This window comes from Jaculus jaculus, chromosome 7 (genome assembly GCF_020740685.1).
Source record: "Jaculus jaculus isolate mJacJac1 chromosome 7, mJacJac1.mat.Y.cur, whole genome shotgun sequence".
In the NCBI taxonomy this organism is placed as follows: domain Eukaryota; kingdom Metazoa; phylum Chordata; class Mammalia; order Rodentia; family Dipodidae; genus Jaculus; species Jaculus jaculus.
In genome coordinates, this window is record NC_059108.1 from 143,240,899 (window position 1) to 143,258,516 (window position 17,618).

At 44.0% G+C, this 17,618-nt stretch overlaps 1 protein-coding gene across 5 annotated transcripts in view; it reads right to left on the reverse strand.

Moving 5' to 3' along the window:
* Nucleotides 1-15,052, reverse strand: part of Ylpm1 (YLP motif containing 1) — a 93,314-nt gene extending 78,262 nt beyond the window's left edge. For 2 of the 5 annotated variants that reach the window (XM_045153881.1, XR_006638071.1), the window contains exon 1: nt 14,107-15,052. In XM_045153881.1, the coding sequence (XP_045009816.1) occupies nt 14,107-14,976 (870 nt within the window). In that variant the 5' untranslated portion in view covers nt 14,977-15,052. The remainder of the gene's footprint in view (nt 1-14,106) is intronic. The other 3 variants (XM_045153882.1, XM_045153879.1, XM_045153880.1) reach the window with 2 other exon arrangements.
* Nucleotides 15,053-17,618: the final 2,566 nt, after the last annotated feature.

A 17,618-nucleotide genomic window follows, 5' to 3' on the forward strand; every position in this document is an offset into this window, starting at 1 on the left:
CTTCTGAAACCTCATGAGCTTGTGTTTCATGTTCTGTTATGTTTTTGTTTTAAATATTTTTATTTATTTATTTGCAAGTAGAGAGAGAGAAAAAGAAAGAAAGAAAGAAAGAAAGAAAGAAAGAAAGAAAGAAAGAAAGAAAGAAAGAAGGAAGGAAGGGAGGGAGGGAGGGAGGGAGGAAGGAGTGGGCATTCTAGGTCCTCTTGCCACTGCAAATGAACTCCAGACACATGCACTACTTTATGAATCTGGCTTTACATAGGTCCTGGGGAATCAACCACAGCCATCAGGCTTTGCAAGCAGGCTCCTTTAATCTGAGCCACCTCCCCAACCCCTATTCATGTTTGCTCAACATTTTTGTCTTCCAAACTCCCAACAGAATGGTCTATAAGCTCTGCTTGCAGCATTGTATAGGTTCCCCATCCAAGTTTCAAATTCTTCTACATTCCTCCCATATACCAGTTCCAAAGACTTATGAACTACATGGTCAGGTTTATAACATCAATGAGCCTACCTCTGGTACTAATTTCCTGTATTAGTTACTTTCTCATTGTAGTGAACAAATAATTTAAGGAAGAAAAGAGGTTCATTTTGGCTTACAATTGCAGAGAGATTCATTCCATCATGTCTGGTGAGACATAAGGCAAACATAGGAGGCTGAGTTGCTCACATACATAGACAAGCAGCAGAAGTGAACAAGAAATGGAACTGGGCTATAAAACCTCAAGGCATACCCCCACCCCCAGGCGCCTCCTTCCTAGGGACCCAGTGTTCAAACACAGGAGCCTACAGGGCCTATCCAAATCACAGTACTAACAAACATTTAAAAAAGGGGGGGGGGTGGGCATGGTGGCACACAACTTTAATTCCAGCACTTGGGAGGCTGAGGTAGGATGATTGCTGAGTTCAAGGCCAACCTGAGACTATGTAGTCAATTCCAGGTCAGCCTAGGCTAGAGGGAGACCCTGCCTTGGGGCTGGGGGGAATGTACACTGACAACAGCCAACAATAAGATAATATTAAAACATTGTCACTCCACAAAAAAAGACAAACCTTAAACCAGATGCGGTGGTGCACGCCTTTAATCCTAGCACTCAGGAGGCAGAGGTATGAAGATCACTGTGAGTTCAAGGCTACCCTGAGAATACAGAGTGAATTCCAGGTCAGCCTGGGCTAGAGTGAGACCCTACCTCAAAACAAACAAACAAACAAAAAACACTGTCAGGCAGGCATGATGCTAAATAAATGCCTATAATTCCAGCATTTGGGAGGCAGGGGCAAGAGGTTCAAGAGTTAACAGTTCAAGCAGGGTGTGGTGGCACACACCTTTAATCCCAGCACTAGGAAGACAGAGGTAGGAGGATGAGAGTTCAAGGCCATCCTGAGAGTACACAGTCAATTCCAGGTCAGCCTGGGCCAGAGTTAGACCGTACCTCCAAAAACCAAAAAAGAAAAAAAAAAAAACAACACAAGGTGGGGACTGAAGAGATGGCTTAGTAGATCAGTGGCTAAAGGTGCTTGCTTGTAAAGCCTGACTGCCTGGCCTTGATTCCCCAGTTCCCACATAAAACCAGACGCACAAAGTGGTACATGTACCTGCAGTTCGTCTGCAATGGCAGGAGGTGCTCACTCGCTCTCTCCCGCTCTCCCACTCTCTCTCTCTCTCTCTCTCTCTCTCTCACAAATAAATAAAATAAAATAAACAATGTGAGGAGAACATATTTTCAACTTTTCATTACTGAAAATATCAACAAGTTAGCCATTCATTTTGAGAAATTAATTCAGGGGCCGGAAATGTAACTCAATGGTAGAGCACTTGCTGGTTAACATGCATGAAGCTCTGGGTTCAGTCCTCAGCACCACACAAAAGCAGACATGGAGGTGCACACCTGTAATCCCAGCACTCCAGAAGCAGAGGCAGGGGGGTCAGAATTTCAAAGTCATCTGCAGCCAGTAATGAACTTGAAGCTTACCTGAGTTGCATGATCTCATGTCTCAAGAAGGAGGAGGAGGAGGAGAGGGGGGAGGAGGAAGAGGAAGAAGGGGAGGAGGAGAAGAAGAAGAGGAAGAAGAATACCAGTTTATTTCAAATAAAAGTGTTTCCTTTGTCTCAGGAGCTTTACCTTTTGGTTTGCCAATGTGCTTTATGAGATAGGTTCTCATTAGCTCTGGCTGGCCTGGATTCACTAGGTAGCACAAGCTGGCCTCAAACTCAAGGCGGTTCTCCTGCATCTGCCTCCCAGGTGCTGGGGTTACAGGCACGTGCCACTATGCCCAGCACTGCTTCACTGCGTTGAAGCATCACTAAAAGACATAAGGATGGCAACTCTTCACAGGCTAAAAGCCAGTGGCTACAGACAGGAAGATCTACATACAGGTCTAGGTTCTTGCACAACCTATTCTCATGTATCCCACCTTTATCTTAGACCCAGTCCAGGAGATAAGCCTTGTTAAGGATTCAAATATTTGTTGATCTATTAATAGTATGATTTGTAGGTCAATTTCTATTTATTATTAGCCACTTAAGCAGGAACATAATTCAATCCTAGCACTAGGTTTCAGCATGTTTTTGAAGCTGTACAATGAATAATGATGACTCAGAAATGTCCTAAGGGACCCCAAGAGAATAGCAATTACCCTCATTTTAGAAAAGACATGCCTGAACTTGCCACTGACAATAAATTAGATGTCAATTTTTCTCAGATAATTTCATGTCAATATTGTATGCTGGTCCATAGGTAGAGAAAAAAGTCACAGCATGTTATATTTAAGGAGAGTCTGAGGGAGCTGGGGAGATCACTCAGAAATTTAGGGTACTTGCTTACAAGGCTTGTCAGGCAAAGTTTAATTTCCTAGTATCCATGTGAAGATGAACACAAAGTGGCATGGGTATCTGGCATTTATTTGCAGCATCAAGAAAACCCTGGCATGCCCATAATACCCATGCATGCACACAAATAAATAAATAAATTTTGAAAAGAAGAAGCCAGGCATGATGGCACACGCCTTAAATCCCAGCACTAGGGAGACAGAGGTAGGAGGATCACTGTGAGTTCAAGGCTACCCTAAGACAGTGAATTCCAGGTCAGCCTGAGCTAGAGTGAGACCCTACCTCAAAAACAAAACAAAATAAAACAAAACAAAGGGGGGCTGGAAAGATGGCTTAATGGTTAAGCACTTGCCTGTGAAGCCAAAGGACCCCAATTCGAGGCTCGTATTCCCAAGGACCTAAGTAAGCCAGATGCCCAAGGTAGCACATGCATCTGGAATTCGTGTGCAGTGGCTGGAGGTCCTGGCGCACCCATTCTCTCTCTATCTGCCTCTTTCTGGCTGTCGCTCACAATGGCAATCTTGGGCCTGCACATACATGCGTGCACTCTCCCATCCCACATGAACACATATAAATAAAATTTTCAAATTTTATTTGAAATTGCACAAAAAGAAGAAACTAGGCTGGAGAGATGGCTTAGCAGTTAAGGCATTTGCTTGCCAAGCCTAAGGACCCAGGTTCGATTCCCCATACCCCTGTAAGACAGATGCACAAAGGTGGCTCATGTGTCTAGAATTCATTTGCAGTAGTTAGAGGCCCTGGAAAACCCATCTCCCACAACCCTGGCTCTCTATCTAACTGCCTCTTTTTTTCTCTCTCAAATAAATAAATAAAACAAAATTTTTAAAAAGGCCAAGTGTGGTGATACATGCCTTTAGTTCCACCAGTCAGGAGACAGACATAGGAGAATCACCATGAGTTCAAGGCCACCCTGAGACTATACAGTGAATTCCAGGTCAGCCTGGGCTAGAGTGAGACCTTACCTTGAAAAACCAAGGGGAAAAAAAAAAAAAAAAAAAAAAGACTGATCTAAGCATGGTGATTTGTGCTTTTAATCCCAGCACCCAGAAGGCTTAAATAAGAGGACTGCTATGAATCAGAGATCAGACTAGGCTACAGAATGAATTCCAAGTCAGCCTTAGCTAAAGTAAGACCCCGCCTCAAACCACCCCCAAAAAAATATACACTGAACGAAGAGATTTAAAACATTAAGAACAGCCAAGGGCTGGAGAGATGGCTTAGCGGTTAAGCGCTTGCCTGTGAAGCCTAAGGACCCCGGTTCGAGGCTCGGTTCCCCAGGTCCCACGTTAGCCAGATGCACAAGGAGGTATACACGTCTGGAGTTCATTTGCAGAGGCTACAAGCCCTGGTGCGCCCATTCTCTCTCTCTCCCTCTATGTGTCTTTCTCTCTGTGTCTGTAGCTCTCAAATAAATAAATAAAAAATGAACAAAAAATATTTAAAAAAAAAAAAAAGAACAGCCAAGAGTGGTGGCGCATGCCTTTAATCCCAGCACTCGGGAGGTAGAGGTAGGAGGATCGCTGTGAGTTCAAGGCCACCCTGGACCAGAGTGAGACCCTACCTTGAAAAACCAAAAAAAAAAAAAAAAAACACCAAACAACAAAAAAATAAAACATAAAGAACATAGTAACTATTTTCTACAATATCATTCATTACTAATAAAATGATAATTTATTCAGGAAGTACCTTTTGCTGATGCAGAAATGAACAAAGTTCTAAATAATGTTCTAAGGAGGGAGATGTAAAGGAGTGTGTCTGTGTGCAACATTTTAAAGATTAATTTTGCAAAGTTACCTTCCCTATTCAGGTGCCTGTAATACTGAATGTTCCATGTCTATATCTAAAGAGAAGAAAGAAAAACCTGGTAAAATAATTGGATTTCCATTTTAAAATTCATTTAAAATATGTATTTTAAATATTTTTGAAGGCTGGAGACACTTGCCAGCAAAGCCAAAGGACTCATGTTCAATTCCCCAGGACCATGTAAAGCCAGATGTACAAGGTGGCACATGAGTCTGGAGTTCATTTGCAGTGGCTAGAGGCCCTAGTGTGCCCATTCTCTCTCTCCACATGTCTGTGTGTGAACCTCCTACCTCTGCCTCCTGAGTGCTGGGATTAAAAGCGTGCGTCACCACGCCCAGCTAAGTTAAATCTTTTTGAGATTCACTTTCTCCCTTAGAAAGTAGGGTCATCCCTGGCACACCCATTATCTCTGTCTCTCTTCCCTCTCTCTATGTTTGCAAATAAATAAACAAAAATACTTAAAAAAAAAAAAAAAGTAGGGTCATGAGTTAAATTGAGTTCCCCTTTTCAAAAAGAAGAGAAATGTTCCATTACTTAATTTCTTCTTCCAGCCCCTGGCCTCATTCTTTCTCACTCCCCTTCAGCCAACAACTTCTTAGAAGAGTAGTCTGTACTCACCATCCCCATCCTCACCTTCCATCACTCCTCAAATCAATGAAAAATGGCTTCAGGCACTATGAAACTCCTCCTGCCAAGGTCAACAATAATCTACATGTCAGTAAGGGAAACCAGTAACTCAAAATCTTTATCTTGGGCTGGAGAGATGGCTCAGCAGTTAAGGCACTTGCCTGCAAAGCCTAATGACCCATGTTCAATTCCTCAGTGCCCATATAAAACCAGATGCATAAAGTGACACATGCATCTGGAGTCCATTTGCGCAGCTGGAGGCCCTGGCGTACCTATTCTCTGTGTCTTCTATTTCTTTCTGCTTGAAAATAAGTTAATTTTAAAAAAACTTTATCTTGCTGGATGTAGTGGAGCACACCTTTAATCCCAGCACTCAGGAGGCAGAGGTAGGAGGATCACCATGAGTTCAAGGCCACTCTGAGACTACATAGTGAATTCCAGGTCAACCTGAACTACAGTGAGACCCTACCTCAAAAAAACAAATAAATAAAAATAAAAAACTTTATCTTGCTTGAATTCTTGGCAGTACCTGACACCTCAAACCACTCCTCGCTCCTGGAAAGTGTCTTCCTCTTGACGCTCTGTGGCACTGCACTGTGTTCATTTGGCACCTACCTCATTTGGCCTTTCCTCCATTGGTTCCCCTGCATGTCATGATTCTATGATGCTAGCTACAATGTCCTTTAACCTATTATTCTATACACACTCCTCAGAAGAGGTCATCTATTTCTGTGATGTCAATGCCATGCTTATTTTGACAACTCACCAAATCTTACTTCTAGATTCCAAACCTGAATAATTTTCTTCTGGATATCTACAATTGGAATTTATGCCTTAACAATCTCAGACACAGCATGTACAAAAGTTAACCATCATTTTCTCCTCAACCTCAAACCTGTTCCTCCTCTAGCCTTTCTCATTTTAGTTAATGGGACGACCAGCCACTCGGCATCTCAATCCAAAACTCACAAACTACTCTTCATGCCTCCCTTGCCTTAACTACTCCAGTAATCACCCATGGAATTGTAGCAACTAAAAAGTTCTCGAGCCTTTCTACTTCCACTCCTCTCTCCACTAACACTATCCAAGTCCAAACCACTATTTTCTCTTTCCTGGACTCTTGCAACCTTTTCCCTACATTATTTTGCCTTTCAATTCTAAACTCCACATAAGGATGAGGGCCAAAGTTCTGATCCTCAGTACCCAGGGGAAATGCAGGTATGGATGAGCACATCTGGAATCCCAGCACTGGGGCAGCAGGCACAGTGATCCCTGCCTGGCATTGATGATCCCTGGGATTGCTGGCCAACTAGGCTAACCAAATAAGGGAGGCTTGTGAGAGATAAAATAGTGAACTCAAAAAATAAGATGTTTTCCTTCTCCCTTTTTTTCTAAAATAAAGCAATGAATTAAAAAAAAAAAAAAAAGCCAGGCATGATGGTGCACACCTTTAATCTCAGCACTGGGGGGGCAAAAGTAGGAAGATCACCATGAGTTCAAGGCCACCGAGATCACATTAGTGAATTCCAGGTCAGCCTGGGCTACAGTGAGACCCTACCTCGAAAAACCAAAAAAAAAAATAAATAAATAAATAAGGTGGGGGCTGGAGAGATGGCTTAGCAGTTAAGGTATTTGCCTGCCAAGCCAAAGGACCCAGGTTCGATTTCCCAGGACCCACATTAGCCAGATGCACAAGGGGGCACACGTATCTGAAGTTCATCTGCAGTAGCTAGAGGCCCTGGTATACCCATTCTCTCATTCCTTCTATCTCTATCTGTCTCTCTCTCTCTCTTTCTCTGTCAAATAAATAAATAAAAATTTTTAAAAAATAAGGTGGGGGCTGGAGAGATGGCTTAGCAGTTAAGGTGTTTGCCTATGAAGCCAAAGAACACAGGTTTGATTCCTTAAGACCCATGTAAGCCACATGCACAAGGTGGCACAAGCGTCTGGAGTTTGCTTACAGAACCTAAAGGCCCTGGTGCACCCATTCTCTCTCTCGAATAAAATAAATTTAAAAAAAAATAAGGCGAAAAATAATTGAGAAAACTAACTGATATAGTCCTCTGGCCTCTCTACATACCCATGCACCCACACACAAACACTCATGTATGCAAGCACACCACACACACACACAAACTCACTACTTGTGAAAAAATACTATACACATTACCTAGTCAATCACTCAGAGAAAAATTATTTCTTCATGCCTTTAACCCCAGCACTCAGGAGGCGGAGGCAGAGGCAGGATGACCACCATGAGTTCGAGGCCACCCTGAGACTACACATAGTGAATTCCAGGTCAGCATGAGCTACAGTGAGACCCTACCTTGAAAAACAACAACAACAACAAAGAATATCCCCTTAAATTATCAATGTTTTGCCATGAAGCTAAGAATGAGATAATAAGCATTTATTCTATCTTTCCTATATAAACTGTATTTTTCAAATTTGCAAGTAAGCAAGTTTTTCTTTACATAATTCCATATGATAAGTAAAAAAAGAGGTAAGAAAAAAAATCACCATGCTAAAAACTCTAATGAAGTAATTTACTCATGTAAAGGCCATCAATTGGTGAATCACTAGATGAAACCATAAATGTAAGATTAACATGAATATTAATTAACTAAAGAGGGACTGGACTGTCACTACTTGAATTCATTATATTAATCACAGCAAGAACAATGGGACAACCAGACAATCTGTACCCCATAATGGGATACAACTGAGGAACACAGCATCAACTTATATACCTCACCTGGCACTACACATGCATGCACGCCCACACAAATAAATAAACCTGCCATTCAGTTGAAAGTTTTACAGTTAACTTCTAATGTACAAAAAGGAAACTGGAGACACAGGAACAAGTCAAATGATACCATGAAGAAGGAGACAAAACCAGAAAACAAGTTGTTCTACAGGATGACTGGAGATTTCTTTTTTTCACCAAATTCAGTGGCATGAAATAGAATAGGAAAGAATTATCTGTATCAGGGGTTCTCAAATGAGGGTGTTCTTGCAATGTCTGGAAATGTTTCTGGTTTCTGAAAGCCCGCTACTAGCATCTAGTAGGCAATGGTAGAGATATCGATAACAGCCTTACAATGTACAGGGTAACCCCTCATACCAAAGAACCCTGTCCCAAATGTTTATAGGGCTGGCTGCAGAATTGTCATCTATAGTAAGAGACTTCTGTTTTGTTTTGGAATATGATTTGAAGAAACCAGCAAAACACTACTGAGTTAATTTGGAGAATTTTAACATAGATAATATCAAGCAATTGCCTTTAATTCCATTAGTAGGATGAGACAAGGGAAATATAAATGGATTGGGTATCACATAATGCCAAGAGACTTAACTTTTTTTAGTCTTTTTTAGGTGTGTATGTGTATAGTAGAGGGATACACATGTGTGTGTGCATATGTATGTGCATGCACGCAGGCCAGAGAACACTGAGTGTTCTCCTCAGTCACTCTTCCTTTTTTGAGAAAGTCTATCGCTGAACCTAGAGCTCACTGACTTAGCTAGATGAGCTAGCTGCTGAACCTTAGGAATCCTCCTACCTCTACCTCATGCCACCATGCCCAGCATTTTTGTGGGTGCCGGGAATTCAGACTCAGGACCTCATGCTTGTGTGGCAAGCACTTTACCCAGTCTATTGTTTTAGATTTTATGTGTTTACCTTAGCAAATCACCTTAAGTAATCCTTTATTTATTTTCTTTCTTTTGTAATTAGGTTCCAAATTAAGAATGTAGGAATGGGGCCGGGTGTGGCACACCCTGAGACAACATAGTGAATTCCAGATCAGCCTGAGCATCTGTGAGCTACAGACCCTACCTCGAAAAAGAGAAAAAGGAATCTGGGATGCCAATGTTACTATGGATTTGCTGGAGAAATAGAACCATTTGTCTGACATCCTAGATCTAACTGGTTGCTTTTTGGGGTGTCAGATAAATTTGGGGGTGAGAGGTGGTAGAACAGAGGGTCGTGGGACTCACACATGACCCCATGGTGTAACTTAAGGTCACCAGTGCTACAAGCCTACACAATAGACCTTCTGATGATGCAATGTGAAACACCTCATATGACCTTTGCAATATCATCAAAAGTGATGTGTGAAGACCATCATAATAGGAGATGCATCCAAATAAGAGACTGATTGAGAGGGGGAGGGGATAAGATTGAGAGTGGAGTTTCAAAGGGAAAAGTGGGAGGAGGGAGGGAACTACCATGGAATATTGTTTACAATTATGGAAATTGTCAATAAAAAAATTAAAATTAAAAGACAAAAAAAAAAAGAAAAAGAATGTAGGAATGGGACTAGGGAGGTAGCTCAGTGGTTAAAAGCACTTGCTTGCAAAGCCTACCCACTAGAATTCAATTCCCCAGTACCCATGTAAAGCCAGATGCAAGAAGGGAGGGAGAGGAGGACCAACTTAAGATCTAAGATTTATTTAAGATATTTTGGTTTCTTAGCCGGGCATGGTGGTGCACGCCTTTAATCCCAGCACTTGGGAGGAGAGGTAGGAGGATCGCCGTGAGTTCAAGGCCACCCTGAGACTACAGTCGATTCCAGGTCAGCCTGGACCAGAGTGAGACCCTACCTCGAAAAAAAACCAAAAAAAAAAAGATATTTTGCCAAGCATGGGGGCACATGCCTTTAATCCCAGCATTTGAAAGGCAGAGGTAGGATCGTTGTGAGTTTGAGGCCACCCTGAGACTACATAGTGAGTTCCAGGTCAGCCTGGGCTAGAATGAGACCCTACCTTAAAAAATTTAAAAAATAAATAAATAAATAAATATGCTCTAAAAAATAGTAAAAGGAAAGTAAGCAAAAGGATTATAAAATACTTGCACTAGCATAGAGGAATATTTATTATCTAATAAACATATCCTAAATGTACAGTCTGACAACTCTTGAATCCTACTCAACCAATCTTTACAGAAGGCCTACAAGTTGCAAAGCCCTGTCCTAGGTGCTGCAGAGAATTAGAAAGATAAGATAGTACAATGTGTTCCTCCAGACACAACATGGCCTGGGCATCCATGACCTCACAGTGCCTGGCACTACCTACACAAGACCATCATAATAGGAGAAAAAGATCATGACATCAAAATAAAAGAGAGACTGATTGAGAGGGGGAGGGGATGTGATGGAGTTTCAAAGGGGAAAGTGGGGGGAGGGAGGGCACACACATCTGGAGTTTGTCTGCAGTGGCTGGAGGCCCTGGTGTGCCCATTCTCTCTTTCTCTATCTGCCTCTTTCTATCGGTCTCAAATACATTAAAAAAATAAAATAAATAAAAAAATTTTTTGTTTATTTGAGAGAGAGAGCAGGCATTCCAGGACCTCTAACCATTGCAAAGGAAATCCAGACACGTATGTGCATCTGGCCTTATGTGGGTACTGGGGAATCGAACCTGGGTCCTTCATCTTTGCAGGCAAGCGCCTTAACCACTAAGCCATCTCTCCAGCCCTAATTTGTTTCTTTAAATTTATTTATTTATTATTTATTTATTTGAGGGAGAGAGGGACAGGGAGAGAGACAGCCCACACACCAAGGCTTCCAGCCACTGCAAATGAACTCCAGATGCATGTGCTACCATATATATCTGGCTTAGGTGGGTTCTGGGGAGTTGAACCTAGGTCCTTAGGCTTCATAGGCAAACACCTTAACCACTAAGCCATCTCTTCAGCCCAGCTAATTTCTTTCTTTCTTTAAAAAAAAAAAAAATGGGCTGGAGGGATGGCTTTGCGGTTAAGACATTTGCCTGCAAAACCAAAGGACCCAGGTTTGATTCCTCAGGACCCACGTTAGCACAAGATGCACAAGGGGGCGCATGCATTTGGAATTCGTTTGCAGCGGCTGAAGGCCCTGGTTCGCCCGTTCTTTCCCTCTTTCTCTGTTAAATAAATTAATTAAAATACTTTTAAAAAATTATTGTCTTTTACTTATTTGAGAGCAAGAAAGAGGCAGATGGGGAGAGAGGATGATGAAGAGAACAGGCACGCCAGGGCCTTCAGCCACTGCAAACAAACTCGAGACGCATGCACCACCTTATGCATCTGACTTATGTGGGTCCTGGGGAATCATACTTAGTCCTTTGGCTTCACAGGCAAACACCTTAACCGCTAAGCCAGTTTTTTTGTTTTGTTTTGTTTTTTTGAGGTAGAGTCTCGCTCTGGCCCAGACTGACCAGGAATTCACTAGGTAGTCTCAGGGTAGTCTCAAACTCATGGCAATCCTCCTACCTCTGTCTTCCACGTGCTGGGATTCCACATAGTGTTGTTCTGTGACACCTGACTTTCTTTTTAAGGGCAGAAAATCGTGTGGTAAAGGTGAGAATCTGTCACAGTGTGGCCTGAGCTACATCTGAGTACTACGACAAAGACGCTGGAAACTTCAGAGTGGATATAACAGAGAAGAGGATCTTGTCACCAAGTCGCCCAGGCTGGCCTCAAACTCACAATCCCCCCCCCCCCCCCCCCCCCCCCCCCCGCTTCACCACCCTGAATACTGGGATTACAGGCATGTGCCACTGCACTCAGGAAAATGACACAAGCTCTATCTCTACAACACAGCAATCTGGTGAAAATACCCCTCAATGAGGTGGTAGATATTTAGTGCAAGTTAACAAGACCGCTTCTCTTACTTACTACTCTATTACAGTACCTAATATACGGAAATTAGCTACTCTTACTTTCTAATAACAAGCCACTATAAAATTAGAAAATGAGACGGGCATGGTGGTCCATGCCTTTAGCTCCAGCACTGGGGAGGCAGAGGTAGGAGGATCACTTGTGAGTCTGAGGGCAGCCTGGATTCAGAGTGAGTTCCAGGTCAGCCTGGGCTAGAGTGAGACACTACCTCAAAACAAGCAAACAAACAATAACAAAAAATTAGAATTATGGGCTGGAGAGATGGCTTAGCGGTTAAGCGCTTGCCTGTGAAGCCTAAGGACCTCGGTTCGAGGCTCGGTTCCCCAGGTCCCACGTTAGCCAGATGCACAAGGGGGCGCACGCGTCTGGAGTTCGTTTGCAGAGGCTGGAAGCCCTGGCGCGCCCATTCTCTCTCTCTCCCTCTATCTGTCTTTCTCTCTGTGTCTGTTGCTCTCAAATAAATAAATAAAATAATTTTAAAAAAATTAGAATTATGGCTGGAGAGATGGCTTAGCAGTTAAGGTGCCTGCCTGCAAAGCCCAAGAACTCATGTTCAAATCTCCAGGTCCCACGTAGCCAGATGCACAGTGACACAAGTGTGCAATGTAACACATGTGCACAAGGGAGCACACACACTGGAGTTCACTTGCAGCAGGCTGACAGTCCTGGCACACCCATATTCTTTCTCTCTCTCTCAAAATAAAAATAATAAAAAAATTAAAATTTAGAATTATATTCTATTCTAAAAATTGGGATTAGAATTAAAAAATTAGAAATTTATCTTTGTATGTGGGAATCTTTTATATGTAAATTATGGCTTTTCCTTAGTGAATCTAAGGAAGGATAGTAGTTACTGTATATTTCAAACTTTAACAAACAATTTATTGTTTTTTATTTGTATGTGAGATAACTTCTCACTATGCAGCCCAGGCTAGCATCAAACTTGGCCATCCTCTTGCTTCTACCTCCCAAGTCCTGGAATTATAGGTATTTAATTGAACCATACCCAGTTTCAATTCCCCTTTATTTGACCTTTGCCCCTACAGAGGAATTTATTTATTCCTGATACCCTGTCAATTTCTGGCTAGTCTGTAAAGAACATTCTTTCCAACAGATGATTAGAAAGGCTCTCTGAGGAAAAGTTATTTTTTAAATTTTACTCATGGGGGAGAGGTGAAGGGAAGTGAATTGGCATGACAGGGCCTCTTGCCAAGGAGCTCCAGATGCTCGCACTACTTCCTGCATCTGGCTTTATGTGGGGTACTGTAGAACCAAATCTGGGCTACCAGGCTTTGCAGGCTAGTACCTTCAACCCCTGGGCCATCTCCTCAGCCCAGGAAGAAAAGCCATTACAAAACTTTTTTTTTTTTTTTTTTAATATCCCAGTCAAGGTTACTACTTTGGAGCGAAGGTTAACAATGAAAGGTAGCAAACAGATCATGAATTAAAACTATCTTACTAAAGTGAGAAAAGAATTTCTGAGGCCAGGCAGCTCACACTTTTAATCCTAGCACTCAGGAAGCTAAGGTAGAAAGACTGCTGTGAGTTCCAAGTTAGCCTGGGCTAGAGTGAGACCTTCTCAAGGGACCTCATGGTCAACCCAAAATAAAACCACAGACCCTGGAAGAATCAACTTATCTATGTGGCCCACAAGAATTTATTAGTACAATTAGGATGCTCCTGACAAGAGACAAGCCTTCCATCCTTCATTGGCTAAGAACTCTTAATTCAGGAAAGTGGTAGCTATCTGTGACTCCTACCTAATTTTTTTTTTTCTTCTTAGTAAGAAGTCAGAAAGTTTACATGCATTGAATGGTCAGCCCTTGGAGAAGCTTCTCACATCGAAATCATATTTTAGAACCCAATTTTAAAACAAGGGCCTTTGAGATGAAACCGAAGGTGTTGGTCAGAGGAAACCAAGGCAGATTGCTGAGAAGTAACTCTCCCGCCACTCAGTGACTCTTAAGGAGTCTAGACACATGTTCCCTTGTCTCCGGGTAATTAAAAAGCTGGCTGTCAGGCCCGCATCTGAAGGAATGCACTGGAGTGTACGTGAGGCAGTCTCTGCGTGCTGGAATGAGGCTCGGCGGCAAGTAGCAGCTTAAAGCCCCAAGGCCGGCTCACGCCGGAGCGAACGCTGCGGTTCGGGCATGGGATTTCTTACCTGTGGAGTCATCGTCGAGGGATCCGGCTCAGGAGCAGCTTGCTGTTGGTCGGCACTCTTGCTCTTGGCCCCACTTTCCAAAGGCTCCTGCTGGACAGTGGTCTTACTCCCAGAAGGGACGGGCGGCGGTGGCAGCAGCTGGGACTTAGACTGGCCTTGGGATGAGCGGGAAGGAGATGCCTGGGAAGGGGGCAGGTAGGGCTGGGCATGGCTCAGATAGGACTGGGAGGAGGAGGAAGACGAGGAATAGGAAGGGGTGGGCGCCAGGTAGGACTGCGAAGGTGGAGACTGCGAAGGTGACGGCTGGGCAGGAGGAAGGTAGGGCTGGGAGGAGGACGGGGGGTAGTACGAGGGTGGTGGCTGCGGCGGGGGCATGTACGACTGGGATGGGGGCAGGTAGGATCCCGGCGGTGCAGGAGATTCCGGGGGGGACTCGAGCTCCATGGGAACCAACCCGGGAGGCCCGTCTCGTTGGTGGTGGAGCATCTGATGTTTGTACTGCTGCTGTTTCTGATAGCTGAGGGCCGGCCCGGGTGGCGGGGGCATCGGCGGCGGTGGCGGCTGCCAGTCTCCGTAGCCGCCCCCGGGCATCACCGGCGGGGGCGGCAGCGGGGGCGGCGGGAGGTGGTGGGGCTGGAGCACGCACTGCATTTGCTTCTGGTGCATCTGCTGCAGCTGCTGGAGCTGCGCCAGGTGCTGCTCTCGGAAGCTCATGAAGCCCGAAGAGGAAGGGGCCGCGGGAGTCGTCGAGCTCGAGTACCCGGGCCCCGGCGAGGCCTCAGGAAGCGCCACCGGCGGCGGCGGCGGGACCGGCGGCGGCGGCGGCGGATAGTGGCTGCTCCCGCCATACCGGCCCCAATTCGGGTACATATCGAGAAAGGAGGCGCCGGGCTCGTCCTGGCGCCGTTACTCGCCGCAACCGACCTCCAGGAGCCGCGGTGGCGGCGGCGACAGCCGGAACTCGCGGCGCCTACAGGCCGCGGAGCGTGTAGACGGAGCGTGCCAGTGCGCCGGCGCTACCGAGCTGGGCCCGGGATCGGGAAGGCGGGGACGGACTGGGGCGACTGCGCGTGCGCAGTAGCACCGAGAGGAGAACAAAGGAGAGATAGAGCGGACCCTGGCTTGGCGACTCGCGGCTGCCACCTACTGACAGGTTCCCGTAGTGCAGGCGGGAGTAAGACGTTCTAATAGAGCAGAGAAACCATAGAGTCCCACAGGCAAAAGGGATGGTAGAGGTCCTATGGCTACGGGTTCATTTTTGAATGGGGGGGGGGGGGGACAAGATTCCGTTCACAATAGCAACAATCGTAACAACAATAATTAAAAAAAATAAAAACAAGAATAACTGTAATAGGAAATATTTAGAAACAGTATGAAGAAAGCTCCAGAACCATACATGAGGTTAAAATTAAACATGAAATAATGGGGAAGGAAGGCTTAGCATGTCCCGAGTAAAAGAGGAAAAATGGTAAATGTCAGTCTTTCCGAAATTAAACTAATAGACAACCTGTTCTACCCACAAATCCAAGGCTGTGAAGGATGGAAATGTATTTTGAGGGAAAGATGTAAAACTGATACTTCCTTACTGCATATAACATGGGCAGGTATTGTAAAAGGAAGAAGTGGAACTGTTATAGAATATCTTGATATGTAGTGTGTGTGTGTGTGTGTGTGTGTGTGTGTGTGTGTGTGTGTGTGTGTGTTGGAGAACTTCACAACTAAAGCAAAGATGGAACAAAAAACACAGAAAAGGGAACTTAGAAGCCAATCTTCCAAAAATCTAATAGCATGATACAAAACAAGCACTCCTTTGGCTTGCGTGATCACTGAAAAGCAGAGGTCATGGCATACTGAGTCCTTAAAAATAAAGTGTAGCGCCTGAGAATATTAAGCATGCCAGTGTTATCTCTTGAAGATGTGACCTTGCTTCCATCTTTGCAACCCAGATCTTCATCCTTCTCAGGAGGTACATGTGAGTAGAAATTGGAGCAATGAAATATCCTTTGGAATGAAGAGCTTCCATTTTCAAGGAGGAATTTAGTTGTATTTCATTTAATGTTTTACTGAATTATCACATAATACACATAAAATTGCATGTCATTGCTAGGCATGGTGGCTCATGCCAGCAATCAGCAGGCAGAAGTAGGAGGATCACCATGAGTTTGAGGCCAGCCTGAGACTACATACTGAATTCCAGGTCAGCCTGGGCCATAGAGAGACCTTACATGGAAAGCAACAACAACAACAGAATTACATGCCATAAGTATATAGCATAATGGATTTTTTTTTAAAAGACTCTTTTTTTAAAATTTTTATTTATTTGAGAGCGACAGACACAGAGAGAAAGACAGATAGAGGGAGAGAGAGAGAATGGGCACGCCAGGGCTTCCAGCCTCTGCAAACGAACTCCAGACGCGTGCGCCCCCTTGTGCATCTGGCTAACGTGGGACCTGGGGAACCGAGCCTCGAACCGGGGTCCTTAGGCTTCACAGGCAAGCGCTTAACCGCTAAGCCATCTCTCCAGCCCTAGCATAATGGATTTTCATAAACCAATCACCCTTGTCCTAGATCAAGAACCATGGGCTGGGAATGTAGCTTAGTTAAACTGGTAGAGCACTTGCCTGCCTTGCACAAAGCTCTGAGATCATTCCCCAGCACCCACATAAACAGAGTACGACATACATACCTGTAATCCTAGCTCTTGGGAGATGAGGACAGGACAATCAGAAATTCAAGGTCATTCTCAGCTACATATTGAATTAAAGGTCAGCCTGGATTACTTAAGACCCAGTCCATTTTTTAAAAATCACATTAATTGTATTTTAGTATTTCCTACTGAAATTGCCTTTTTAAAAATACATTATTTCCTTTGGCATCATAACTGCTAAGCCATCTCTCCATCCAGCTCTGAAATTGCCTTTTATGTTTGACATGTGAGAGAGCAAGGGCAAGAGTGGGGTGGGGGGGGAGAAGTGGCACACCAAGGCCTCCAGCCACTGCATTTGAACTCCAGATGTGTGCACCACCTTGTGCATATGTGTGACCTTGTGCACTTGCATCACCTTGTACGGCTGGCTTACGTGGGACTTGAACAGTCAAACATGGGTCCTTAGGTTTCACAGGCAAGCGCCATCTCTCCAGCCCTAAATTGCCTTTTGAAAAATATGAAAAATACATTAGTAATAAAGGATAGATAATGTCATCATCTTACATGCAGAAAATATTAATGAATTTTTAAATTAAAATTTCATGATTTGGACTGGGGAGATGGCTTAGCAGTTAAGGTGCTTACCTGTGAAGCTTAAGGACCCAGGTTCAAGTCTTCAGGTCCCATGTAACCAGATACACATGGTGGTGCATGCATCAGGAGTTCGTTTGCAGTGGCTAGAGGCCCTTGAATGTCCATTCTCTCCCTCTCTCTGTCTCTAATAAGCAAATAAAAATAAAAACTTTAAAATTTTTTCATGATTTTTAAAAAGCTTAGTGTTACAGTTTAGATCTTAACTGTTTCT